The sequence below is a fragment of the Heliangelus exortis genome, chromosome 1 (genome assembly GCF_036169615.1).
Source record: "Heliangelus exortis chromosome 1, bHelExo1.hap1, whole genome shotgun sequence".
Classification (NCBI taxonomy): Eukaryota; Metazoa; Chordata; class Aves; order Apodiformes; family Trochilidae; genus Heliangelus; species Heliangelus exortis.
Genome location: NC_092422.1, coordinates 41,902,172 through 41,929,243, shown reverse-complemented (window position 1 = coordinate 41,929,243; position 27,072 = coordinate 41,902,172). Strand labels below are relative to the sequence as shown.

At 36.2% G+C, this 27,072-nt stretch overlaps 1 protein-coding gene across 3 annotated transcripts in view; it reads left to right on the top strand.

Annotated features, from left to right (window-relative positions):
• The window catches only part of MYCBP2 (MYC binding protein 2), a 175,059-nt gene extending 151,060 nt beyond the window's left edge, over positions 1-23,999 (top strand). For all 3 annotated transcript variants that reach the window (XM_071741405.1, XM_071741413.1, XM_071741397.1), the window contains 18 exons: positions 93-158; positions 2,033-2,272; positions 2,411-2,509; positions 3,529-3,609; positions 4,737-5,003; positions 8,100-8,383; positions 8,667-8,763; positions 9,592-9,711; positions 11,392-11,493; positions 13,166-13,294; positions 15,974-16,106; positions 16,402-16,505; positions 17,593-17,781; positions 18,268-18,375; positions 19,316-19,525; positions 21,695-21,802; positions 22,007-22,172; positions 23,191-23,999. In XM_071741405.1, the coding sequence (XP_071597506.1) occupies positions 93-158; positions 2,033-2,272; positions 2,411-2,509; positions 3,529-3,609; positions 4,737-5,003; positions 8,100-8,383; positions 8,667-8,763; positions 9,592-9,711; positions 11,392-11,493; positions 13,166-13,294; positions 15,974-16,106; positions 16,402-16,505; positions 17,593-17,781; positions 18,268-18,375; positions 19,316-19,525; positions 21,695-21,802; positions 22,007-22,172; positions 23,191-23,306 (2,619 nt within the window). In that variant the 3' untranslated portion in view covers positions 23,307-23,999. The remainder of the gene's footprint in view (positions 1-92; positions 159-2,032; positions 2,273-2,410; positions 2,510-3,528; positions 3,610-4,736; positions 5,004-8,099; positions 8,384-8,666; positions 8,764-9,591; positions 9,712-11,391; positions 11,494-13,165; positions 13,295-15,973; positions 16,107-16,401; positions 16,506-17,592; positions 17,782-18,267; positions 18,376-19,315; positions 19,526-21,694; positions 21,803-22,006; positions 22,173-23,190) is intronic.
• Positions 24,000-27,072: the final 3,073 nt, after the last annotated feature.

Sequence of the window (27,072 nt, the reverse complement as noted above, 5' to 3'; positions counted from 1 at the left end):
AAACAACTTGTCTTTTATATACCTTCTCTCTTAATACAGAAGAAGTAGAGTGGTCCTTAGTGTTCTGGTCTTCATTTGCTTGTCTGTTACAGAACAAAGTGACTTCAATGACCTTCCTAACTGGCAAGGCAGTAGAAGATCTCTGCAGAATAAAACAGGTAAATATTTTAAAAGTTGACATTGAAAAATTGTCAACATTTTTTGCTGTATATAGCAGATTTTCTACACAAATAGTTTCAATTTCGTATGGTAGGTAAATTATTTCACAAATATCATAATATTCTTGGAAAATAGCATTTTATTAATGACATAATGGATCATATGTGCTGAATATTAATGAGGCTTTTACTCTTATACTAAAGCAGAACAGGGTAATATAAAATGGTCCTTAGATTATTTTTTTTAAACTACAGCTGAAAGGATATGAGATCATATAGAAATTTTCCAAAAAAAAAGGACAATTTAGGTTGCATTTTAAAAGGTCCAAAAAGCTAATTTCTTCTAGAGTATCGGAATATACCTGAAATAGTTCTACTAAGTAGCATTATACATTGTTAGATGTCCTGATGCATGGCTTCTTAGCATTCCACTATCTGCTTCATGGAATCATTTTTCATCAGAGAAATGTATCTAAAGCATTAACTGAAGCAGAACACCATGAGAAAGAAGAAAATAAGTAATTTACCCTCAACATGAGTTCTTCTAGTTATTTGGTCTAGTACACATTTATAGTGTACTGCCATTTTAGTTATTAACACCAAGTAGCTGAAGACTACCATTTTGGGCTCAAAACTGTACTAGTTTGATTATTGACAATCAGTGGTAAAATTCTTCAAGAATAAGCATTGTTTTGTTACAGAGAGGTGGTTTGCTTTTCTCTTGATACTCTCTGTGTCTTCAAGGCAGAGATACAGCTCTAAAAAATGTTACAAATCTGAAAAACAAAACTTTGGTGCAGTGAGCATGTGCTAAACAGTGAAGTGTGAGTGTGTGTATGTACATAGATAAAGTTACTGTGTGTGTATTTCTCTGTGAGTCTATATGTATTAAGATGTAAAATACAGACAAACAGACACATGCTCCTCTTGAAGAGCTTTTTTTTTTTTTTTTGTGAGAAGACTGACTTGGCATTTGTGGCTATCCAGCTAAATCAAAGAAGGCCATAGCAAAGCTCAGGCACTGGACTTCTGGTCATTCATAGAGCTTGTTAGCTTACTCCCTTGCCTTGTTTCTGTCTGCATAAAGTGCATTTTTCCAGAGATGGTTCACATCCAGAAGACAGACAGGACTTAATTCAACTTTCCTCCCTCTTTGCCAAGTAGTCTTCTTACACTACTTCATCAAGCTTCTTATCTTTAAACACACCCACATACTATACCCTAAGTCATCCATACCGTGCCTCATGGTATTTAAAAAAACCCAACAAAGTCTGTTCTGTCTGCTGCAGCACAGTTCAATGCAGACACACTGAGAATCAGCATAGAAATGTGAAAGAATAAATCAGCCTATGGGTATGAGAACTACTTTCCTAGAGCCTTAAAATTATTAAGTCCTGCATGTCTTGATAAGGATGTCAGAAATTGACATCCCCAGGGTTACAGTTTCTTTGGTAAGGAGTTCATGTGAATAGGGATGAAATAATGACTGGTAATCGCGTGCTATATTTTCAGTTATGATGGCTTTTTTTTAATTAAAAGTAGTGAGCAAACATTAGTTCAAATTTTTTTTTTTTTGAATATGTGAACTGTTGGTTGAAGGATAAACAGGATAGGCCACTATTTCTAATAGCTTTGAAAACAAAGAATAAATGGCTATATGGGTTTTTTTTAAGTTTTAGAATTATTTTTTTCATCTGAATTCATGAGGTTGAATATTTTTATAATTAGACATGATAGTCTTGCTGCTCAGGATGAAAATGAAAATACAAACACTGTATTGGTTCCAGTGACATATGATGGGTTTATTTTAGAGGTAGGTGACACTTTTAATTTGATGTACTGTCAGTTCCCATCTTTATATTCCTGTTTAATAGGTAGACTTGGATTCAAGACATATCGGCTGGGTAACAAGTGAACTTCCAGGGGGTGACAATCACATCATCAAAATTGAATTGAAGGGTCCAGAGAACACACTGAGAGTTCGACAAGTGAAAATTCTTGGGTGGAAAGATGGTGAAAGCATTAAGATAGCAGGCCAGATTTCTGCTAGTGTAGCTCAACAAAGAAACTGTGAATCAGAGACGCTGCGAGTATTCCGACTCATTACATCACAGGTGGGATTTTAATGATGCACTATGTGCTGAAAGTTACTATAAATTGTAGACTTTCAGTGCTCTGTGTTTTGATGATAAGTGTAAAATCTGCACAAGTTAGTCTTTCAGATAAGGTCCTTTTAACTGTCTGTCTTTCAGGTATTTGGAAAACTCATCTCCGGAGATGCTGAGCCAACCCCAGAACAAGAAGAAAAAGCACTGTTGTCTTCCCCAGAAGGAGAAGAAAAAGTACACAATGTATTTATTTGTGTTCTATCAATAATACTTTGCTGAAAAAAAGTTATCCAGCATGGTTTTCAGTATTTGTCCTGTGTCTTCTGCTACGTAATTTTCAAATCAAACCAGAAGTAAAAGTCAAAATTGCTTTTAAAAAAAAAAAAAATAATCATAATCAACTTTTTTTTATTAGCAAATGATAATTGGGCATCATAGCAATGGTGGCACAAATTAAGCCTCCAGTTACAGAGGTAGTTAGCTCCAGTAATAGTCAACTTAAAAGTCCTTCTTGCCTATTATTTTCTGCCTCAAGTGGGGCTCTGTTGATGTTTAGAGAAAAAATATTAAGAAATCACACTGGTATCCTTTTACATAGTGTACTCTTCAGTCTTTCATCAATGATTAATTTAAGAAATGTTCCTGAAAAGGTGACTGTATCTGGACTGTCATGCTTAATAGCTAGAATTGGACTGTCCTCAATGAAAGTAACTTCATTTTTCAGATGAAGTATTGTTTTGCTCTGCCCAGTACCTTGTAACCATAAACTCCGTGACTAAATTGTAAAAGTGTATTTTTCTCATATCTGCTGCTAACTTAATTAAGTGATAACTTAATTATGTGTTCTCTGTTTCCTTTATTGTGGAATATATAAAAGCATATTCCCTGCTCTGCTTTATGAATACTTAATGATTGATTCTGTTAACCTACACGAAGCCACATTCCCATGCAGGGGAGTTGGAACGAGATGATCTTTAAGGTCCCTTCCAACCCAAGCCATCCTATAGTTTTAAGAGGCTGAACCTTCTGTAATTTTACTTCACTTCTTTGGTGTACTAATAATATTATTTTATTTCCTGCTCAAATTTCCTCTTCTAAAAAAAATAGATATATCTAGAAGGTGTTCATTAACCACAGTCAAATTGATCTTCTCTGTAACAGAAAGCTACAGACTTCTAGAAAAATGTTTGTTGCTATTCCATGTTAATTGCTACAGTAATTAAAAAATGTTCTTAAAACTAATATTTATGCTTTTTATGAAGGCAACCTCAGATGCAGACCTGAAGGAGCACATGGTAGGGATCATATTCAGCCGGAGCAAACTGACAAATTTGCAGAAACAGGTTTGTTCATTCTGAGTACTTTGAAAATTAAAGGTTTCTGTGTTGTAATAAATATGCAAATTTTCAGTTAATACAGTACCTTTTACTTGGTACTTTAAGTTCTTTTGTTGCTCTTTGTAATCTTTTTTATATATATTTTAAGTACTTCGAGTGTGCATTTTGTATGAAAAAATCTGCTGAAATTGACACTGAAAAAGTCTATTTTACTATGATAAAAAAAACCTTTCCCATTAGACTTTGTTTAAAAAGAAACCTTTCTGAAATTAGTTGAAAATGGTAATTACTAGTGTTTGCTGATAATAATAGTGTAATAGTAGATCTTACCAAATTATAGGACAGATTCAGTGACAATGTTTAGATTCTTAGTTTTGCACATTTTCTCCCAATTTCTGTTATCAAAAAGTATTTAGGTTTTTCTGAACAACATAAAGCAATAGTTAGAGTACATTTTATTCTTTTGAACACTTTATTCTTAAAGCATCTTTTATCTTTATTACACCAATCACAAGACAAAATTTGCTGTGAAGATTTCCACAGCAATATAAGGGGCATTAGAGTAATTTTGAAGTTTGTTAGGTTAGTAAGTTGTTCAGAATCAACTTTTTTGTCACCTATCTTAGCAAACTTTAAAATCTCTTAAAAATGCTTTTTAACATGCTATTCATAAAATGAAAACATGGTTTCTAATTTTTTTTAATCTTCCTGAATAGTAAACTAAGCAAAGAGAGTCTTTCAATACGTGTCTGTTTTGGGTTTTTTTGTGGGTGTTCAGTAAATATATTTCTTGGAGGGGTTTTTTGTGTGTTTGTGGGTTTTTTTAACCTGGGTTCTCTATAAAAAGCAAGTTAAAATTCGAGAAGTATAATTAAAAAAAGTCTTATTTCAATAATATTTTCCAGAATGAAGATGAGCAAACTCAGTATTAAACCTTTAACTCTTAATTCTGAAGAATTTAATTTGTAGTCTGAATTTAAAAATTAATTTTATTAATTTAAATGTATGTTATAATTTCATCACAGATGAACTTTCACATTATAGTTATAGTTATGAAGGTTTGTAAACACAACCTCTTTCACTTTCTAAAAGTTTTTTAAGAGTTACTGTGTATTTGGAACCTCTGTGTGTAGGTCTGTGCTCACATCGTCCAGGCCATACGGATGGAAGCCACCCGTGTGCGTGAGGAGTGGGAGCATGCCATATCCAGCAAAGAGAATGCCAACTCACAGCCTAATGATGAAGATGCTGCTTCTGATGCTTATTGCTTTGAGCTGCTCTCAATGGTTCTGGCACTGAGTGGTTCCAATGTAGGCAGGCAGTACCTGGCTCAGCAGCTGACTCTGCTCCAGGACCTCTTCTCACTGCTACACACTGCTTCTCCCCGGGTGCAGAGACAGGTCAGTGCTGACTGTTACTTGTCTGTCTTGGTACTCCTAGAAAAAAGTCTTCAGAAATCCTGTAATTGTGTGCACGATCGTGTCATATGCATTTAAACTCTTTTGTGAAATGTAATTTTGGGGTGTCACTTCAAAAATCTTTTCCCTGTCATATCATCCCTATGTTTTGCACAGGGGAATAACTGTAAATAAAGCAACTAAATTTGTTACTGCAGTCGTGAGGAGAGGGCACGTAGACATTTATTGAACATTTCAAAATGTTAGGTTGGACATTAGAAAGAATTTCTTTACCGAGAGGGTGATCAGACACTGGAATGGGCTGCCCTGGGAAGTGATGGATTCTCCATCCCTGGAGATATTTAAAAAGAGACTGGATGTGGCACTCAGTGCCATGGTCTGGTAACTGCAGCGGGAGTGGATCAAGGGTTGGACTTGATCATCTCTGAGGTCCCTTCCAACCCAGCCAATTCTATGATTCTGTGATTCTATGAAAAAAAATCCCAGAATCTATTTTTGAAATTTGTCAGGTTTGGGGCTTTTTTCCACAGTTTTTGAATGGGGTTAATATTACAGTTTTGTGGGCTTGATATATAAATACATACATACTCCAGCAGCAGCACACTTTGACTGTATAAAATTATTCGTAGAACACACAAACAGTGTTGAAGAAAATGAAAGCTACAGCTATGAAATTAAAGCAAACTTACTTTTTTGAGTAGTTGTAATGTTTTGTCTCCAAGAGGTAGAACTGAGGTGTAGGACCAAAATTTCTTAATTAATGCTTAACATCATCATGAGCCTAAATCAGCAAACTAATCTGAATTGTCTGAGTAGTATCACTTCACCTTTCTTGGCCTTACTCTGAAGGCTTTTGAATAGGGCAGGATAAATTGCTTTCTCAACCCATGCATCAAAGGGACATAGGGTTTGCTTGGTCAGGGGTTGTTGCTGGAATGATGTAAGATGCATAAGAGCAAATCAGTCATTTCTTTGTGTCTTCAGCATGAGCACACAGCATTCATTTTGGAGTGATGTTATAAAGGATTCTTCAGTGAACCATACTTTACAGTATTCAGTGAGTCTTACTTCATGGTAGCTCTGCTCTTTAAGTTTTCAACAGATTCACCCATCTCTTATGTATGTTCAGTATGTCAGGTATTTCCTTTCTGTCACAATGACTAAGAATTCTCTTCTGTAAGAGGAAAATTCGGATTCTGAGACTGGCATTGCCTTGTGACTGGCAATACTTAAATTTAGGAATACTTAAATTTAGGCCAGTGTTATGTATTACATTCCATAAAAGAGACTTCTTAAAGTTCAGGCATTGCGTTTGTCTACTTATAAAAGAGGATCATCCAGAATTACTACATAAAATTGGAAGGACCAGAGGTGCTCCTTTTAAATGTCAGCTGTTAATTTCCCATTTCTCAAATGTATGAACTATAAAGCTGGTTTATTATTTATCGCAAATAAACATTCTGTATAAAAAGCAATTAAGTTTTTTGGTGTGGAAAGAAGCTAATACAGTGGCTGCCTATTTTTTAGCAAGGTCTTTTACCACTTCATTGTGGGGAAAGGGTCTGAGAGAGAGCTACAGAGAGATCCCCATTTATATGTACTACATATACATGTACTTCAAATCCCAGTAAATATTTGCACGGTTTGAGGAGGCCATAGTTAATTCTTGCACTTCTAATATTCTGTTCGACCTCAAGGCACAGTGACAGCCAGAATTATGGGACAGTTAATGGCTGTCATGCTAAAATATGGTAATAAATAAAGCAGAGGCTTCACTGGTTGAGATGAGATTTGAAATTAATAGAGCGTGGCTGAAATGTCTGTAAAATGGACAGGACCTGTAAATCCAGTGCTGTTTGAGTATTTCATATGATGCATATGTAACACCCATATAGGTTGTTATAGGTAAGATTAGAGGTTTTTAGTTAGCAACATGTGTTACTGATCCAGCACGAGTCCCTACTTTGTCTTGCACTCAGGCCATGAGTGTTGTAGTGTGGGACCAGGCAATTCCTTTCTGCTCTTGATATCCTCAGGTAGAGCTTTCATATTGGTGTCTTTCTGAACTAGAATGTTGTCTATGTGTGTATATATACTCATAACATGAACATATCAATATATAAATATATAACATTTGCTGTAGTACAGCAACATACTAGCTTGTTGCTAGCTGGTGTGCTGCCTCCAGGTGGATTTATAGTTCCTATTTTAGAAGTTGTCTTGTACCCTGGTTTTTCCAGTTTTCTGAACTGTTACAGTGTCACATCTCAACTTGCCCTGCGTAGTAATTCTGATACAATGCAGATATGCAAAATACTGTGGGGGTTTTTTTCTAAAAATGTGTCCTGTTTTTCAAAAGAACATTGAAGGATTGAGAAATAAGATCTGAAATGTTAACTCCTTAAGCTTTCATAGATCCCTGATTTGGGTCAACCTTTGCATCATACAGTCAATTTCAGTCCCTGTCCCACCAGCTGTTAAGGTTGGAGCATCTAATTTCAAGGCAGCTCCTGTTAGATCCAGAGCAATTGGCACAGATTTCCATTGCAAAAAATTCCAGTTAGGATGTTACAATTAAAACTAAAGGAGGGGAGAAAGAGTACTGTGATTCTCTGTACCTGGAGGCAAGTACTTTGTTGACAGAAGGCTGAAGTGTCTCTGATAGTTGTACCACAGAATTTTTGACATCTGAAGATAATATCAAAATACATATATATGTACATATATACATACATAAGTAAAGATTAAAGGCAAAGTGGGTAAAATGTCTGTAATGTACAAGCAAATCTGTACAGACATCTTTGTCACTGTTACCTGGCATTTTTTGTTAATATTTGAAGACTAAGTATTGTTTGAGTGAGGTTGATTTTTGGACTCCTAGGCCTTGTCTCACTTGCATATATTAATAAAAACTTTAAGGCAGAAAACTTAGAGAATTTCTTACAAATGTCATTTAGGTACAGAAAGTGTATTCAGTCCTTCTTAGTGGCATAACTGAGATGAAAAAAACCTTTGTGATTCTACATTAAAGCTCCATCTGTCTTGGTAAGAATCTTGGGGTTCTGATTTTTGTTCCAGGTCACATCATTGCTGAGACGCGTTTTGCCCGAGGTAACCCCCAGTCGCCTGGCAAGTATTATTGGAGTGAAGTCTCTCCCACCAGCAGATATAAGTGATATCATCCACTCAACAGAAAAAGGGGACTGGAATAAACTGGGTATCTTGGACATGTTTTTGGGATGCATTGCCAAAGCTCTCACTGTACAGCTAAAAGCCAAAGGAACTACTATAACAGGGACAGCTGGCACTACTGCAGGCAAAGGAGTTACTACAGTCACACTTCCAATGATCTTCAATTCCAGGTTTGTTTTCAGATATGCATATATTTTTAAGTTAAAGGTACAAAATAATCACATTGTCTGAAGTAAGTTATGTTGGGTTTTATAATCTTTGTTTCATAAATGGAAAAAATTGTGTAACGCTTTGACAGTATGAGTCATGTTATTAGTGAGCTGCATTTTAAAAAAAGAAAAAAAACACAACCTACCATATGCAGAATATGTGAACTATTTCTTTGTGGTGGATTTTTGACAAATAATTAATTACTTGGATTGACTTTGTGTTGTTACCATATGTCCTTTGCAGCTATATTCGGCGAGGTGAGAGCCATTGGTGGATGAAGGGTTCAACACCTACACAGATTTCAGAGATAATCATTAAACTCATTAAAGATATGGCAGCAGTAAGTTTCTATCCTTTAAATGTGTGGATGATATTTAAATATTTCTGATAATGAAAAGTACATTTTTTTTTTCATTACTTTCTAAGACAGTTACTGTTGGGTTGAGCTGTTAAATATTAGTGACAAGAAGAAAAAGGTACAATTTTCTGGGTAAAGTCCAGGCTTTGGGGCAGTAGGAGAGGGTTACTGATTCTGCTAAACAGAAATTCAGTTTTTAAATAAGACACTGATACCAGAAATTTAAGAGGTAAACAGTAATTACGTGTCATTTTCTTAATTAATAACTTCGAAGCCTATTTTTTTATGTCACGAGCACTCAGAACTCCTATTGAAAAGGAAAAAGTTTTTGTGTTTCCTGTGTACTCCTTAATTTCATTCAAATATAGAAGTGGAGTGAATTCAGGAAGGCCAAGCTAGGCAAGTGAAGCTGATCTCTTTAGGAATTTCCTGTAATCTGTGTGTTGTTCACAGTCTCGTATTTGTGCTCCAACTCTGCATCTTTCTTTCTTGTGTGCTGTATGTGGGGGTTGGAGGGTGAGATGAGGAATCTGCCCTTTTATTCTTCAAATCTTATCCCCTCTACCTACTCCAATTCATTTATTCCAACAGTTGCTCAGAGACTACCTCAGTCAGCCACCTGACTACTTGAGATGTATTTTTCACCATATCTGTCTGATTTGAAAACACCTGATTTGTCAAAGTCATCCCTGAGTTCCTCTTTTTCTATTCTCACTTGAGATCCTAACCTAATGTTGTTTGTAGCAGCTCTAGTTACGGTTTAATTTGTCTTAACAAAAGCTGTAATAAATTGGGTTTCTCCTTTAATAGGGTCACCTGTCAGAAGCTTGGTCCCGTGTGACAAAAAATGCAATTGCTGAAACCATCATAGCTCTGACCAAAATGGAGGAAGAATACAGATCCCCAGTGAGGTGCATTGCAACAACCAGAGTAAGAACTTTACTAAACTAGTTTATTGCAAATATGCAGTAGGAGTCCATCCAAGACCCTTTCTCTATTTTAGAAAAAACTTCCATCTACAGGTTGCTTCAAAAACAGTGCACACAGTATCCAGTTCATATTCTCCAAATCTCTGTGCCTAACAGACAGGTATCCTTATTAAGGCAATCACTCTTTCCTAATCAAAGTTTTGCTTTCTCTGTGTCATAGCAGTTGCAGTTTTCTTCTGTGTGACAGAAATACACCAGTAAAAGTAATTTTTTGTTAAATATGTATCTTGAGTACCTCCCAGGTACTGAAGACTTGAGTGATACACTTGTTTAGTTGGGGTTTTATCCTTGAGGGAACTCTGCTTTAAGTTTGTGATATTTGCCTTTCACTAAGTTTGAGATCATCTGGGTGGAAAATTGCACAATGTGTATCAGCTGTTTTTCCAGCTCTCTACAAGATTATTTTAAGTGGTTTCACTTGTAGGCTATCAGCTGCCACATCTCAAGGCTCTTACAGATACAGCAACAAACATTCTGTAGGACAATTAAGCTATTCACCTGTGGTTTAGTCACAAAAGTAAAAATGATTTGCAGATCAATTTTTGTATTTATCTAGGATATTTTTTTTCTTTGTCTTTACTTCTTCCACAGCTCTTACAGAAACTTGGACTAACTTAACCTTAATAAATTGCTTGAATTACCACAAAAAGAATACTTTTAAATTATGACATTCCTACCATGTTAGAAAGTCTAGATTTTGGCTTCTCAAACATGCTCACATGGGGAAAAAGAAAAGAGATTTGCCACGAATACAAACATCTGACACAGTTTTCCAGCTTAAAAGGCAGTGCCAGATGTCCTTTTTGCCTCCATACTCTATATTCTCTCCTCTTTGGAAGACATGATCTGAGTACCACTGGCTCCTGCTGTCACTTTGTTAGTTCAGTCATGTCTCAGAGGAGTTCTGCACGTCAGCCCTAGCTCTCCTTGTGAAGGAACTTAGCTCTGTCCCAGAGGTCTGCATATCTGGGGGGAGTACAGTAGAGTTCTTCAATTAAATTTTTTGTTCAAATCAAACCTGAGATCTAGTAGTATTGTAAAATGCATCTGCCAAGTGCATTTAGTTTGGGTTGCAGGCCTATGAACAAATGATGCTCATGTAGCTCATCTCTTCAGGTTTTCAGTCAATGGGAAGAAAGAGACAAAAGCTTCCTCTGAAGAATAGGTAGCTCAGATCTTTTTCTTGGTAATCTCAAATGCTGTGTGCAATGAGAAGAGAGCTAAAGTTTTACTGCTTAGGGTTGTTTTTTTAGTCTATGCCCATCAATTTCTTCTTCTCCCCCAAAGCCTGCAATTTTGGGGAGTGATATGCAAGTCTGTATTTGCCATATTTATAATGCACTCTGATTGTTCATTCTTCACTTTTTCTCTCTTCTGTGCTAACTACTGCATTTATGACCATAAGTTGACAAAAAGTTCCAAAAGTACAGTAAGTTCTGTTGTGTGCTTGACTTCTTTTGGAAAAGAAAAATCTTGTTCTGTGGGTGAGCTTTAGCCAATATTGATACACTTTGCAGGCAACAGTGATGTTGTTGTCTGCCAAAGTTTGTTTTTAGTATTTGGCTTTTTTTTTTTTTCTTGGTATTTCTAAACCATTGTATTCTACTTTGTCTGTCGATAGCTGTGGCTGGCCTTAGCATCCCTCTGTGTACTTGATCAGGATCATGTTGATAGACTATCCTCAGGAAGATGGATGGGAAAGGATGGACAGCAGAAACAGATGGTAAGACTGAAAATGGTATCTTTTTATTTTTTATTTATTCAGTAGTCAAATAATTTAGAAAAGCAATAGGAAAAGGTAGACTTGGCCTAACCATATTCCTCCCTGTTGTCCCCAGTGGAGATGGTATGTACATGTTTGAAATATTTGTGGTTTAGACAATCACTCCTGAGGAAACAAAAATTCCAAGTTCAAGCAGGAAGCAATTCTGCTCGTATTCAGGATGAAGCAAGGCCTTCCTAATTACCTGTAGGGTGGAATTTTGAGAGTAGATTGACTCAGTCAATACAACATCCTCTATCAGCTTTTTTCATTCTATCTGCATCTCTCTCACATAGTGAAGTCAATTCTTTTATATTCCTCAATAACTTCTCTATTATTTAGCTTTCTCTTGCCCATCTTAGTAGAGAGTGATAGCCCGAAGAGAAACTCTTTCTAACTGAATTTAGTAATGCTAACATTTACTCAGAAAATTTACAAATTCAATATGGAATATGATGGATTAATTGAGTTTCTGTCTATATTTTTTGTATCAGAAAAAGTTTTAGTTTTTAATACAAATCTGGAAAGAACTAAATAATGAAGTTAATCTCTTTATAACTTGGTTAGGTGGATCCCTGTGTGAGGCAAGGGAAGACTGTGCCTTCCTGCTAGCAACTGAGGATGCTTAGAGCAAAGAAGCCTCCAAAGCAGTTTAGTGTAGGTGGAAAGAGAATACAGGAGGGACAGAGCTGCAGCAGCAGCAGGGACTAAAATTCTGCTAGGAAGGAAGCAGACACTGGTTTCTGAGGTGATTAAGAAAGTCAGGGGACTTGTGTAGAGCTCTGGAAATGTCAGAGGAACAGCCAAGACATAGTCAAACAGGGATAGAAGCTGCTGAACCCAGCCTGAAATTGCCCAGTCCTGTCTTATACCAAGAATTGCAAATGTTTGGGGTTTGGACTGTGTTCCCCTTACCAGGACTGCTGATGGAAGGATTCTGGTTTATGTTGCATGAGCAGTACCAAGGAAACCACATGTTCTGGGAGTATGATGGAAACTTATTCTCAAATATGTGCACGTCAAAATCAGTCATTGACCTCTGTGGAGATATTTTGAATTGCAATACAGAATTGTATTAATTTTTTAAAATAATGCAAATCACAGAGCAACTTAATCTTATTGTGCATTTTGAAAATTGTTATTTTGACTGTATTCTCTCCAAGTTATAGATAACCTATGTGTTTGATTAGATGTTTCAGCAAAATAAACATGCCATAGCAAAGTAATTAAGGGTAAATATCATGCATATTGACTTACCTGAGTACTAAAATCTCCAAACTTTTCTCTTAACATGACCATAACCCCTTGTTACCACATAAATCCTTTCTCACAGTAGGCGAAATGATGTCTCAACTGTATTGTTGAAAAAACATGTTTTTGTTACATCAGTGAAACTATCAGATGAAGAATATCAAAAGAACAGATGCAGTAAAGTTGGACTATTTGCATTTAGGAGTAATTGTTTAGATAATGTTTGTTCTAAAGATACAATTAATAGTCTAAACAAGCTCTTTATTTTCCCTTATTTATTGGTGGGGGGTGACTTGGGGGCAATAACAATAGACACTGAAAGGAAATAAGGGGTTTAATAAAGAGACAATTATTTCCTAAATTTTTTCTTAATTTTTTTCAGCCGATGTGTGATAACCACGATGATGGTGAAACTGCTGCAATCATTTTATGTAATGTCTGTGGGAATTTGTGTACAGACTGTGACCGATTCCTTCATCTCCATCGGCGAACAAAAACTCATCAGAGACAGGTAAGGTGGATGTGATATGTTGTATGCACTGCATACACTGGGTGCATTTTCCCAATTAATATATAAGCAGAACCAAATCTGAAAGTAGTGTTTTCTTTTGTGCTTGTGGTGGGGTAGATAGGTTTCCATTTAATTTTTTGTAGTTGGTTTTAGTTAAATTCTCCTTTATCTTTGAAGAAGATTGGAAACTCATGTAGCAGTCCCTAATTCTAAGTATTAAACTACATCAGCTTCCTTCAGTCTTGATTTAACACTGTTTAGAAACACTTTATAGGAAAATCTAGGAAGTGTACAGACTTTCCTTAAATATCTATTGGTTCTTTATTCCTGTTAAATTAAATCTTCTGTACTTCTGTCCTGAATCAGTGCTTATCAACCTCTATTTTTAAGGTACATACTTCTTTTAATATCCAGGGAGACTATTTGGCAGCAAATATTCCTACTGATTTTCTTATGTCAGTCTTCTCTTACATTTCAGTGTTATTCCAGTTCTCACTGTCTTTTTACAGAAAAATATGTTGTCATATCCATAATCCTGGAAATTTCCTGATTTCTTTTGGTTTTGTTTTTAGGAATGAAATACATACTTCCTCTTTCACTTCCCTAGATAAGTTTTACAGTTTGTTTTTTAGTCTGCTAATTAGTGTCCTTTTGTGTTATTCTCTTATCCTTTTCATCTCTAAACCTGAAACTACATTCTCCTTGAAATGTTTCTTTTTCCCATTGAAATTAATGTTCAAGATGCCTTTACTTCTTAAGCTACTGAACTTTTCCTCTTTCTTGACATTAGTTTTCTCTTGTGCTTTCTGGGGTCTTTAATTTTCCCCTTCCTTATGGCTACTTATTACTGTAGTAGGCTAAAATAATAAAACTTGTTAATAAAGTTAATTCAATGGAAATCATTCCTCTTCTCCCTCTCTTAGAGTGCATCCACATTTGCTTTTGAGTTAGGATCAGGCTTTTCAGTTAGGGCTTTTGAAGCAGATCTCCTTATCTCCTCACCATGCTTTGATTTGTGTTACAGAGGAGCCTTGGAGTGCATGAACTGCATTCCTTTCAAATGAAACTACAAACAACAAAAGAGAGATGCAGGGACACACTGCTAGTGATGGTTCAGCAAGGGATCAGCTACTCTAGAGCATGTCTGATGTAAACCTCAGGTCACTGGCACCGAGTCTCACTCTAAAGATCTTGGTGCCTCAGCATTTGCAGCAGTTCCAAGTGGATCTGTTATCTTCTATTTCTTAGCCAGAATCTTTGCAGTCCCCTTTGAAATTGTTCTGTTTTGTCATCCTAAGTTGATGGTTTTATGTCTACTCTTCTGTCTTGGCACAGCATGGTCTAGTCTGATTCATTTTTCTGGTTTCTCCTATATAGCCTGTTCAGAATACAGTTGATAAAAAGTAAGTTCTTACCTCATAGAAGTCCTGACATCTCTCCTTTAATCTGTCCAAAAATAGCTACTTATCAGATTTTCCTATTTACTTCTGAAAGCATGTTTGAACTTCTGCTCTTTATGCACCACCTTTACCTTTACATCTCTCGTGTTAATCCCCTCAATTTAAGTTTTTCTGTTGCATTTCCTGTCTCCTGTTTTCTCTGAGCTTCCTGGGTTTTTTCCAACTTCTGTCATATACATACCTCCTTAATGTATTTTCTCTCCCTCCAAGCAAGGACAGCCTGTAAGTTACTTGGACCTGCTTGTGTCAATCCTTTGCAAAGCAATTAGGGCTTTTTTCCCTGATTCTAGTAAGAATGAAAACAAAGTTTGAATTGGGTATATGCATCCATACCCCATAAAAATCTCAACTTTTTCTGCATTGCAAGTGAAATGAATGAAAACAGAGCTGCTTACAAAACTAGATACAGTCTTTACTTTTTTAAGCCCACTGAGGATCTTTTGCAGACTTTTTGATTTTGCAAAAATTTTATATTTTCTTCATTGTAGCTGAACTTACCTACTGTGTGTTTATGTGAAAGTCAAAAATATTAGTATTACACACTTACGTAATTATACATGGTATGTATCATTAAATCCATAATTATCAGTATTGCTTTGAGAAACTACTAGCATAGTTATTTGAAGGTATATCTAATGTTATCTTGTGCTTGTAATATACTGTGGCATTTTGGATGAATTGAATAGTACTTAGGAAGCCCAAGCTCTATATTTTTAAAATTAGAAAAAAATGCTGTGCAGCTCTCTTAGCATTGCTGCACTATTGTTTCCTGGTCATGTTAGCTCAAGCACTGATTTTATTTATTTTTATTTTTAAAAACACAAAAACTTTATCCATTCTCCAGTATTATACAAATTATCATAGAATCATAGAATGGTTTGAGTTGGAAGGGACCTTAAAAGTCATCCAGTTCCAACCCCCCTGCATGGGCAGGGACACCTCCCACCAGACCAGGTTGCTCAAGGCCCCATCCAACCTGGCCTTGAACACTTCCAGGGAGGAGGCAGCCACAGTTTATCTGGGCAACCTGTACCAGTGTCTCACCACCCTCACAGAGGAGTATTTCTTCCTAATATCTAATCTAAATTATGGAATTCGTAGAAGAAAAATAGCTTGGAGTAAACGAACTCTACAGAATCTGTAAGACATCTGATGAAAGATGAAAGTGACAAAAATAAGATAGGGATGTTATTTATTATCTGTTCTGTTAACCTGACAGGTATTCAAAGAAGAGGAGGAAGCTATCAAAGTTGATCTCCATGAGGGTTGTGGTAGGACCAAACTTTTCTGGCTGATGGCATTAGCAGATTCTAAAACTATGAAGGCTATGGTGGAGTTCCGAGAACAGACAGGTAAAGCACATCTATTATTGCTTGCTCTTTTTCCTGATGATTTCTGCCTTTTTACATGAGCATTTGTCAAAAAAAAAAAAAACAAACAAACCAACAAAACAGTTGGGGGTTTTCACCTGCTTTAGGGTAATACTTTTAATTGTTTGTTTATAAAAACGAAATTGTTTAACTGGGTAAGGATTTCTATTTTTCTCATTGTTTACAATGATTGTTGTTTAGGTGTCTGTTGTTAGCATATCAGTCCCTTGTGTTTCGTTACAACAATTTTCATTTTTGTTTATTTTTGTGGACCCAGGCAAACCAACAACCAGCAGCTCTGAAGCCTGTCGTTTCTGTGGCTGTAGGAGTGGAACAGAGTTATCAGCAGTGGGAAGTGTTTGTTCTGATACAGATTGCCAGGTGTGTACTAACAAATATCTGTAGTCATTAATTACATGAATAGAAGGAGGACTAAAGGATCTAATGCATGTTTTTGTTTTGAGTAAACATTGTCCATCCCTGTGGTCCATTTAAGATCAGACCCCTCACATGAAAAGGTTTAAATATTGAATTCTGTATTGTAATTCAAAAAATTCCAAGTTTGTAAATGATTAGTTTAATTACAGGCTGCAAACACCAGTTGTCAATGAAAATACTGGGTATTTTCATTATCATCTTCAAATCTATCTCAAGTTTTCACAACAGCATTTCAAGTTTAAAGGAAAATACACACTGTCAACATCAAGTCTCGTGTACTAGGAAGTTTGATAAAAGCAGTTTGTGCAAAACCTGTTTGTTATGTAAGCACAGAACATGCAAGACTTGGACAGGTTTGTCAACTGTATCCATATGTCTTGAGTTATTTTGTGCCCCACAGTACAGGTGGAATTGGTAGAGGGCCAAATCCTAACCAGTTTCTTATCCCACCCTGTTTATTTCTGTTTATGTGTGGCAAATTCATCTGTTAATTAATTCCATTCAGTTAATTGTTTGCTTCTGGGCAACTATTACAAGTTCCCTACTTACCTAGGGATAGGAATAAGAGGTGGTTAAAGTACCATTTCTAGATAAAAGTGCTTTATGCTGGTTTATGATCAGTTCATAACATGATCTTAAGAGTGGGTTATTTCATTCCTTTCCTGAAGGAATTAAGTCTGCAGGTGTCTCAAAGGCTGCTGATACAGGGCAAGCAGTGTTTGTGCAGGAAGGAGTTAACATACAGAGTATGCATGGATGTTTTTCCTCACATTAAAATTATTAAAAATTATGTTTTCATTATACCACTGCTACTCAGGAGTAACGTAAGTAAACAAAGGTGCTGGTTCTGCTTCAAGTACACAAGATGTGTAGTTTTTCCCAAGCACCTGCTGTGGCAGTGGACAAGATGTACCCTGATTTTTTTTTTTTGTCTTTCTTTATTGCACAAACCATCAATCCTTCAGAAAGCATAACTGTACCAAACCATTCAGTGGAAAGGGAAAAAAAATTAATTATTTACTTTTAATAGGAGTATGCTAAAATTGCCTGCAGCAAGACACATGCCTGTGGCCATCCCTGTGGAGGCGTTAAGAACGAAGAGCACTGTTTGCCGTGCTTGCATGGCTGTGATAAGAATGCTACAACTCTGAAACAAGATGCTGATGACATGTGCATGATCTGCTTTACTGAAGCACTTTCAGCAGCACCAGCTATCCAGGTTTCTCTTTCATTTTTTTCCTCTTTTTTGAGAGAATATTGTGGTTAAGTGTGGAAGAAGTTCAAATTAAGAAGTTCCTCAAATTATATTCTTAAAATATTTCTTACATTCTTACAGTATGTAAGTTAATTTAAGAGCTTCCTTTTTGTCTGGATTTACTGATATTTAAGGAAGCATGCTGTATCAATTTAGTTTCCTGTGTTTTGGTGCTTTATAAATGAGAAAACCAAGACAGAGGTAATTATTGACTGTGCTTCATATGTATTTCGTATATTCACTAGTGGTATCTGAATGGAAAGTTTATAACTTTAATGACTTTATGACTCCAATTTTATACTCTTTTGCCTTTTTAGGAAAATGGGGTCTTCTGGGATTTTTCAGTAAATTGATTTTTTGAATTTGATATATGTTGGGACTTGAGTAACTACTTCTGATTCAGTGGTTGATGTAACTTCAGTGCTCACTTACCTGTATTTTCTTCTAAAGCTGGACTGCAGCCATGTTTTCCATTTGCAATGTTGTCAACGAGTGCTAGAAAACAGATGGCTGGGGCCAAGGATAACTTTTGGGTTTATGTCCTGTCCTATTTGCAAGGTAAATGAGCTACATGTTTACTGCCTAGGTCAAACAAGTTACCTAACACTGTCTTTATTTTTTCTTTGTTTATTTTTTTCTTAACTGTATATTGTTTATTACAATATAAATGAGTTATACGTGACTTGTTTCCTTAATTTCTCATGCCACTAAATAAAAAGTTCCCTGAAGTAAGGCTTCTCTTAAAAAGAAAACATAATGCAGACATTATCTTAACTCTGCTTTATTTTTAGCAACATCAGCTTGTAAATTTCCCAGTATTTGGGGCTGTCTTGAGAGGAAGAAAGCTGCTTTGCTTTTCAGTAGGATGGCAGAGCTGAAGAATATAGATATTTAATTTAGCTTAAATTACAAAAAAATCACCTTGTACTCTACAAAAATCATAATTGCAGTAAGCAAAAGGATACAAAAGCTGCTGGGAAGGAAAAGAGCACATAATCACCCTTGGAAGATGAAATCTCTGAATGGTCATCCATTTCTGTATGCTCTCTTTCTTCCTTCGGTGCTGCATTTTGGTAATTTATAGGAATAGCTTGTGACTATTATATGATAAAGACCTGGCATAGAGGACTGTCAGTCATTCTTAATTGCTGAGCAGTAAGTCAAAAAGGACCAAAATTAGAAAAGGAAAATACGAATGGAATAGTTCTGTGCTATGGTGAGTATTTCGTGTACCCTTTAGCCATCCCCATTGTGGTTGTTACAGTCTGTTGTAAGGGCTGTTGATTTCATATAACAGAAGACCATAGAAAAAGCATTCCTGGTTATTATTTTTGCAGCAAATAAAGTATAGTAAATCAGCCATTTTTTGTAATTTCCACTCCCTGAGCCCTTAGGTTTGTGTGACATCCATTACGTTCTTTGTGTTTGACCATAATATAAATTATCACAGCCATTGTAATGAAGGTGCAAGATATTTAAATCAGTTTTTCTCTTTCAGAACAAAATCAATCATACAGTATTAAAGGATTTGCTTGATCCAATCAAAGAACTCTATGAAGATGTAAGAAGGAAAGCATTAATGAGACTGGAGTATGAAGGGCTGCACAAGAGTGAGGCCATCACAACACCAGGGGTTAGATTTTATAACGACCCAGCTGGCTATGCCATGAACAGATACGCTTACTATGTTTGCTACAAGTGCAAAAAGGTATCACAATTAGCAGTTTTTCAAATTAAATGCATGTTACAAGTTTCAAAAGTAATTTCTTCCAAGAATATTTAGCATATTATGTGTGGAATAGGAAAGCAGGAAAAGAAATTCTGTCGTTATGTTGTAATTTTAGAAGTGTTGAATAAGTTAGATGTACATTGTGTCTTATCAGGCTTAAAATGCATCTACAGAACAATTAAGAAATCAAAAGCATATTGAGGTGCCAGTGTCCTTATAAGAATGTGCAGAAGATGTTGTGCTTTAACACCAACAAACTTTCTGTCCCACTTCCAACTCGTACTTTACAAGAACATGAAAATAGTGTAACTATAGGTTTCATTCTGACTCTTTAAAATGGAGAGTTCCTTGGTAAGATTCCACCTAAATATTACTTCTACCCAAGTTGGAGCTCATTGGAAGTGCAGAAAACCATGAATTAAAAAATTCACTTAAAGAATTACATAAAAATTATGTCTGCTGCAAGCTGGTGGTTGTTGTTCTCCTCAGTGACAGTCCCAAAAGATAGGAACAATCTTCTCTAATTTTGATTCATGACAGTGCAGTGGTTTGAGACAGGGATAAGGAAACTGCCATCCTTAACCAGTCAGTGCCTTTGAAGCACAGCAACTATGGACATGATGCCCAGAAACATTAAAAGAATGAAAAAGAAGTAGAAAGAGGAAATGTGTGATCTAGCCTGATACAGACTCTGGGGTATCTAGGTGCAATTTTCTTCAGGTAGAGAATAGGAAAGTTATCCAAAAAACAAAAATCACATAGAAGGAGCCTCTGTTTTCCCCACCAATAGAGAAGAGACAAACATTCTTTATCTATGATTATAGAAGTTTTGGATAATCACTGAACCCCTCCCATGGCTTCTTTCATCTGAAGCTGATTTTAGTGTTCACCTTGATCACATAATTATCCTTTTCCTTTAGTAATGAATGGAGTAAGGCAATTTCATGAAATGTTTTTCAAGGGAAGCACCAATAATTCTTTGTTAAATAGAAGTGCTTTTGAAATTAGAAGGGAAAGGATTAACTTCCAGATGATAGATAAGAGCAGTAATTAATCCCTGTAGCTCATTACTATAGTTAACTCAGTTCACTTTTTTCCTGCCTCCCACATTCAGTTTTCACTTCTCATCCTTTTTCAGCTTGCCTACTGCCTTTTTTTCCCCTCCCATACAAAGATTTTTTCATCTTACTTTCCCTAGTTCTGAGTCCCAGTTTTTCAATATGCTTTCTTTCCAATATTTAATACTCATTATTTCAGTGTTTTTCTTGTTGCCCTCTTCCCATGTATCTCATTACTCCCTTTCACACTGTGTCCATGTATCTGAACAGCAACATTCAACCACCTTTCTTCCCTTTCTCCAGCACTGGCTCACCCCAAACTGCTACCTGAATTCCCTGACATATATTCCATGGGACTCTCCCTTTTTCTTTTTAGTCACCAGAATTTGGGGAAAGGGGGGCTTCTTAAATTTTTCCTTCTTCACAGTTGCTCTGAGACTACTTTCCTTGTCCTTTTAAAATCACTGCAAAAAGGGTGAGAATTGCTGAGAGCAAGAATTTTGTGTGCTAGTTCATAAGATGGTAACAGAGGAGGAAGGGAGGTTACTCTTTGCCTCCTCTCACTCTTTGTGAATCTTTGTCTCCAGGTGAAAACGCTGTAATATATGAGAAATTGATCAGAGTTGGCAGTCTTACTTGGTGCATTTTTGTGTCCTGGTGGAATAAGATGAGAAAAGTGGAATGAATCTGTAGAAAATAGCACACTTCTAATTATAAGGGAATCCCATATGAGTTGAAGAACTCCTTTTTGGTTAGTAAAAAGCCTTTCTGATAGAATGTTTCCCTGCTGCTTTCAGCCTCGTTCCTGTCTTCCTTACACACAGTTCACAGAGCATCCAAATACTGTTTCAAAAGCCCTGCAGTCACTTGCAGAGGCCCCAGCACCTGGCACAATTTTTAGGCTTGCAGAGCTCGAGAGACGTTGTCTCATTGCCTCAAAGATGTATTTAGAAACAAAGTGAAGAGATACCAGAACAGTGGAGTCTACTATAGTGGCTGTTATTCATCATTTTCCCCTTACAAATTTTGATTTTGTTAAAATAATAGTTGTCTCTGGTTCAATGTCTAATCATTTCCATATAAAATTAAGGCATATTTTGGAGGCGAAGCTCGTTGTGATGCTGAGGCTGGACAAGGAGATGACTATGATCCAAGAGAGCTCATTTGTGGTGCATGCTCTGATGTTTCAAGGGCTCAGGTAAGCAAAAGTGTTTCAGTGTTTTCAGTGGTTTTATTTCATTCTGAAGCTCCGAGTACCTGAGCTGTACAATAATTCCCAGTTGTTTGTAGTTACATGCACTATAGAATAATGCAATATGTTAATGTGTCCTACAGGATGAGTCGTTCAGATTGTTACAGCACAGCTACTTCATTTCTTGGCATCTGTTTTCTTCCTTTTTAGATGTGTCCCAAACACGGTACAGATTTCTTGGAGTACAAATGCCGCTACTGCTGTTCAGTTGCTGTTTTTTTCTGCTTTGGGACAACTCATTTTTGCAATGCTTGCCATGATGATTTCCAAAGAATGACAAGCATCCCTAAAGAAGAACTCCCACACTGTCCTGCAGGTAGTATTTTTGCAAAGCAAATTTACCACACTGAATTCTGAAATGAGTCATTGATTCTAATTGATACTCTTATATTTTCTTGTAGATAATTTTTAGGAAAACCACAGGATCAATCATAAAAATTTTAAATTCAGTACCTTGAATATTAGAATAGATTTTTTTTCTCTGGATGCTTTTGATTTTTTTTCTTGGTTTTTTCTGCCAATAATACAGGCAATGTCATCACACTGATCTCTAAACTTTGATGCAGAAAGACATTCCAATTGGCTATACCTATGCAGACTCCAGATGTGTAATGATGTGTTGCAATTCTATTGTAAAAAATTCTAATGCCTTAGTTTCTAATTTCATGTGCCATTGATTTGATCTTAGTAAATTATCTAGTTCACTTTTTTGTTGGAAAAAATAAGAGATTTTTTTATTTAAGATATTTACATGAAAGAAGTAAAAAAAAAGCCTTAGAATTATTGTTCACTTCAAAGTGTAGTTCTTGATTGTATTTATCAGTTTTGCTTTTAGATTGTGCTAAATTCTTCCACAATAATAATGAGGTGAAACCTGGTTTAGTTCTTTCCTGTAAACTTTCTGCCTTCTTTACTTTTAATTGGATTTGGTTTTAAATTACATGTCAGTTTGATCACCTGGCTTATTTTTTTTAAATACCAATTCAACATTTGACATAACTGTTTCAAGAAGCCAACCTGTTTTGAACATAGAATCATAATGTCAGGTTGGAAAGGACCTCAAGGGTCATCTGGTCCAAACCCTTTTAACATATTTTGTCAGATCTAATTGTCTTTTTTTTTCTTGACCTACTAAGCCTTTAGACTTCCTGAATTTGTGTGAAAGCCCCTATCTGCTGTTTCTTAAGCCTTTATTTTTTATGCCTTATAAATTCATATTACAGATATATTACCTTCACTTAGCAAGTTTTGAGGGAATGTTTATTTACAACGTATGTAAGCATTAATCTTTTCTTTTCCTTTTTTTTCCCCCTTGACCCTTAAATTCACTGTAGGTCCCAAAGGTAAACAACTTGAAGGAACAGAATGTCCACTTCATGTTGTCCATCCACCCACTGGTGAAGAATTTGCTCTGGGTTGTGGGGTTTGCAGAAATGCTCACACTTTTTAGACTAGCATTTTTTTTTTACCAGAGCAAAACAGGTACCCTCATCCTTCAAGTGTCCTGAAAATAAAGTCAAGCTGGGATGAGGATGGGACCATTTCATAACCCAGGTAAAAGGAACAATTTACAGTGCAAGAAGGATGCCAAATACCATGTACATAATTCTTGCTGTGAGATACTGACATTTTTTGAACCAAGACATCAAAACTTGTGAGGTGTTTGCATGTGGCCATTACAGTCATTGGCTAGGAAACATTGGACATTTACAAATAAATAATTGCTATTAAAGGATCTGTGTGTCTGTGGACTATGAATGATGCTGCCTTTAAGGAGAAAGGAAAAAATATTGATTATTGTATACTGACTTTTTGTAATCTTGTACAATTGTAACGCATCACAAGTGGGGATGGGAAAGAGGAATATTCTGGTTTATTTCCTAGACTGTTATAAAAAAAAAAAAATGTGTTAGGAAGGCATAAATGTAACAAGTATCACACTGTATATAAAGGTATCAATGTTTGTCCTGTATAAGAATTATTAAATTACAACAGCAGTTTCATTTAAACTTCTGGGTTATGTTTGAGCCTGAAATTTTAATGAAGTGCAATACTGAGTGTGCCTCATATCTTGCAGCTGTAAACATAATGGAATGTACATGTCAATAAAGCCACTGTACATTTTTATACAGTGAAAGTCTAATACACGTGTGAGCCTCCATTTTCAGAATTTTTTTTTTTTTTAATGGGGTGGAGGGAGTAGTGGGTTGGTTCTTTCAGTCCTTTCAGCAGGTTCGTTTAAAAAATACAACTAACTTTTATTGGATCAACTGGTGGATATAAGGAAGTAGTTAAGACATAAAAGGCGCTGCTCAAATCTTTTAACAGAAAATCTGGATAAAAATGTACTATCATCCAAAGCATTATTTCAGTTTCCAACAATGTTTTAAAACACAGAACAAGATTTCTTTGTAAATTATTTTATCAGTCATTAAGAATCTTCAGTAATGTCTCCCCTGCTTTTAGGAAAAATAGCCTTTTGCTGTGAGTCCCAGTATCAGAGTCCTGAGTCATCTTCTCTATAGTGAAAGCAAACTGTAACTTCAGTCTTCAGGTTTTCTCTGTTAGGTACATTCAACTCCTTTTACAGTATTTCTGTCTCAAAATTCATGAAATATGTATTAATGGTGGCCAAGAACAACTGCTGCCACAGCAGTTAAGATACTGATAGGCAGCACCCAGACATGTCAGAGGACCTTGATCAGACTGGAACCATGGGATCTGTCTCGCCCAGCTTCAGACGTCTGTAATGTGTGTGTCTGCCTGCAGTACAGAACACCTGAAGTACAAGTCAGTACTTCAGTACTCTGAAATACAATTTATCTTACTCACGGTAGCAGTGGGGGAGTGGGAGAAGTTGCCAGCATAGAGACAAGAGTTGTCAAACATAGGGCTGGCAGCTGGACTTGCAAAGTAATATTTTTTTTGCCAACTAACAGTCATGCAATTAACTCATTGTTTTTTTACCAACTAACAGTCATCCAAATAACTCAGCTTGTCACTGTGAGGATTTTTAACTGGTGGGTACCTATTGGGAATGATACACAGCAGGAGACAGGCTGCTTGGTAAGTTGTTGGAACATACAAGAAATAATTATGCTACATGAAGGAGAGAAAGCAACCAGAAAGCAACTTTACTATATTTGATTCTGACTGAAAGACACATTAGATGAAAACAACTGTAAAGTGACAATATGAATGATTTTGAAAGGAGAAAACAAGCTAAAGAAATTATGTTCAGTAATTTGTCAGAAGTCTTGGGTAAGATCATGAAGGAATCAAGTGTAAAAATAAATAAGTAAATAAATGAAAAGAGTTGATATTTCTTTAGAAAACCAGCAGTACAAAGATCACAGCCATCAGCTATTATAGTGCAAAGGATATAACTTGTACTGAGCAGTCAGCTTGGCCATTTCAGGATTGGTTTTTTTTTGTCTGTTTGTTTTAATTATTATTTTATTTAAAGAAACAAATTTATTTACAGATGAATAATAGGGAGGGTGGAAGACAAAAATTATTTTGCAGTGGACTTAAAGAATAATAAGAAGACGAGAAAGATTGGTCATTGTAACAAATGAAGCTTTTCGTTCCATAAAAAAAATTGCCCAACAATTTCCAATGATGTTAAGCCCTCTATGTGAATGTCAGGAGGAAGCCACTGTGGTGTTTTTATTCAAAATCTTGAAGAACCAAGATTCTTCCTACATAATACTTCACTTACAGAAACAGAGCAAGGCTCACCTGTCCAAATTACGTCCTTGCTGTAAATGTTTACCTGAGGTGTAGTCATCTTCAGTGGGAGGGGCAGGAACTTCTGAGGTGTGGTTCATTTCATCTCAATATAAAGCAGAAGCCACCTGAGTAGCTCAGATGACAAATGTGCATTTTTAAAGTTGTCATCACAATCTGCTCTGCAATCTGAAACTGAAACAATGTTTTGGACCCATGACAACACAGCCTTCAGTACCAAGGCAGATTTTTTTGTTTGTTTGAGTGGTTGTTGAAATAAGGAGAGTGAAAAGTCAAAGTTTGAAGTGTTCTTTCATGTTTGTGGCTTCTTGTTCCCTGGTTTGTGGGTTTTTTCCCCTAAAGAGAGAATCTGCCTTTCCTCTGGCATAGTGCTCTGCACGTTCTGGCATGTAAAGGGTTGACAGCATGGCCTGAGGTTTGACAGTTTGTGATAATGCTGCCAGATACTTCCTGGAGACCTTAAGAAGACTTAAGTGTCTTTTTTTGAAAATAGAATTTTCATAATAAATACTTGGCAACCCTGTATCTGCAACCTGTGAATTCCTGTGAACGTACCGTGTCACTTCAGAATGGTAGGTGTAGGGTAAAAGATGCAGAATGATATTCTAAAGACTTCTCTACTGTATATTACACAAGAAATGTGTAATATATCAGAGTTAAATATATTTATATATATATATATATAATATATAGCTATTAGCTGGGAGGCACTACAGTATATTTGGATTATACCGGTGGTATTAAACCATTGGTTAGAGTACAGCAGGGTTTGCAGAAGGTGGAAGAAAGCAGAGCCCTGTGTATGTATTAAGGATCTCCTTAACAAGCTCATCAGATAAACCTCTCCTTCACAACCCAGTCCCTTCCTCACTGCCTACTCAAAGCCCCATATCACTGATCACTGTCCCACTGCTCTTCACCAGGGCTCTCAGATGCTGTTTTCTGCCCTACAACACAGACAAGCTTTTTTTTTTTTTTTTTTTTTTTTTTTTTTTTTTTTTTTTTTTTTTTTTCTCCTTTTATTGCTTTCTGGCTACTGTTTCTCTATTTTGGGAGCCTCTTTCTGCACCCCAGTGTGCCAGAGTAGATTTGCTGCAGAGCAGGGCAGCAGGAGGAGCAGCACCTCACCCAAGCTGGGCCCTGCTGCTCTTCCCAGCTGTCCCCATGCAGCCCAGAACCTGGAGCTGCCAAGTCGAGTGTGCAGTGTCCAGTGTGCCCTGCCATCTCACAGTCAATGTATTTTACAGAACTATATTTTTTTTCTTCTGTAAGGACCCAAAGAGGAACCTTATTTTAAGTGTTCATAGCACAGGCATAAACAAGCACATAAAAGGAACAGCTGCATTTACACCAGGGATTTCAGCACTTCCATGTTCCCAGGTTGTCAATTAGATGTCTGTAATAGAAACTTAATTCAGAGAGCATTCGGTTTAGAAAAGTCACCTTTCTAATTTTAAACTGGCTTG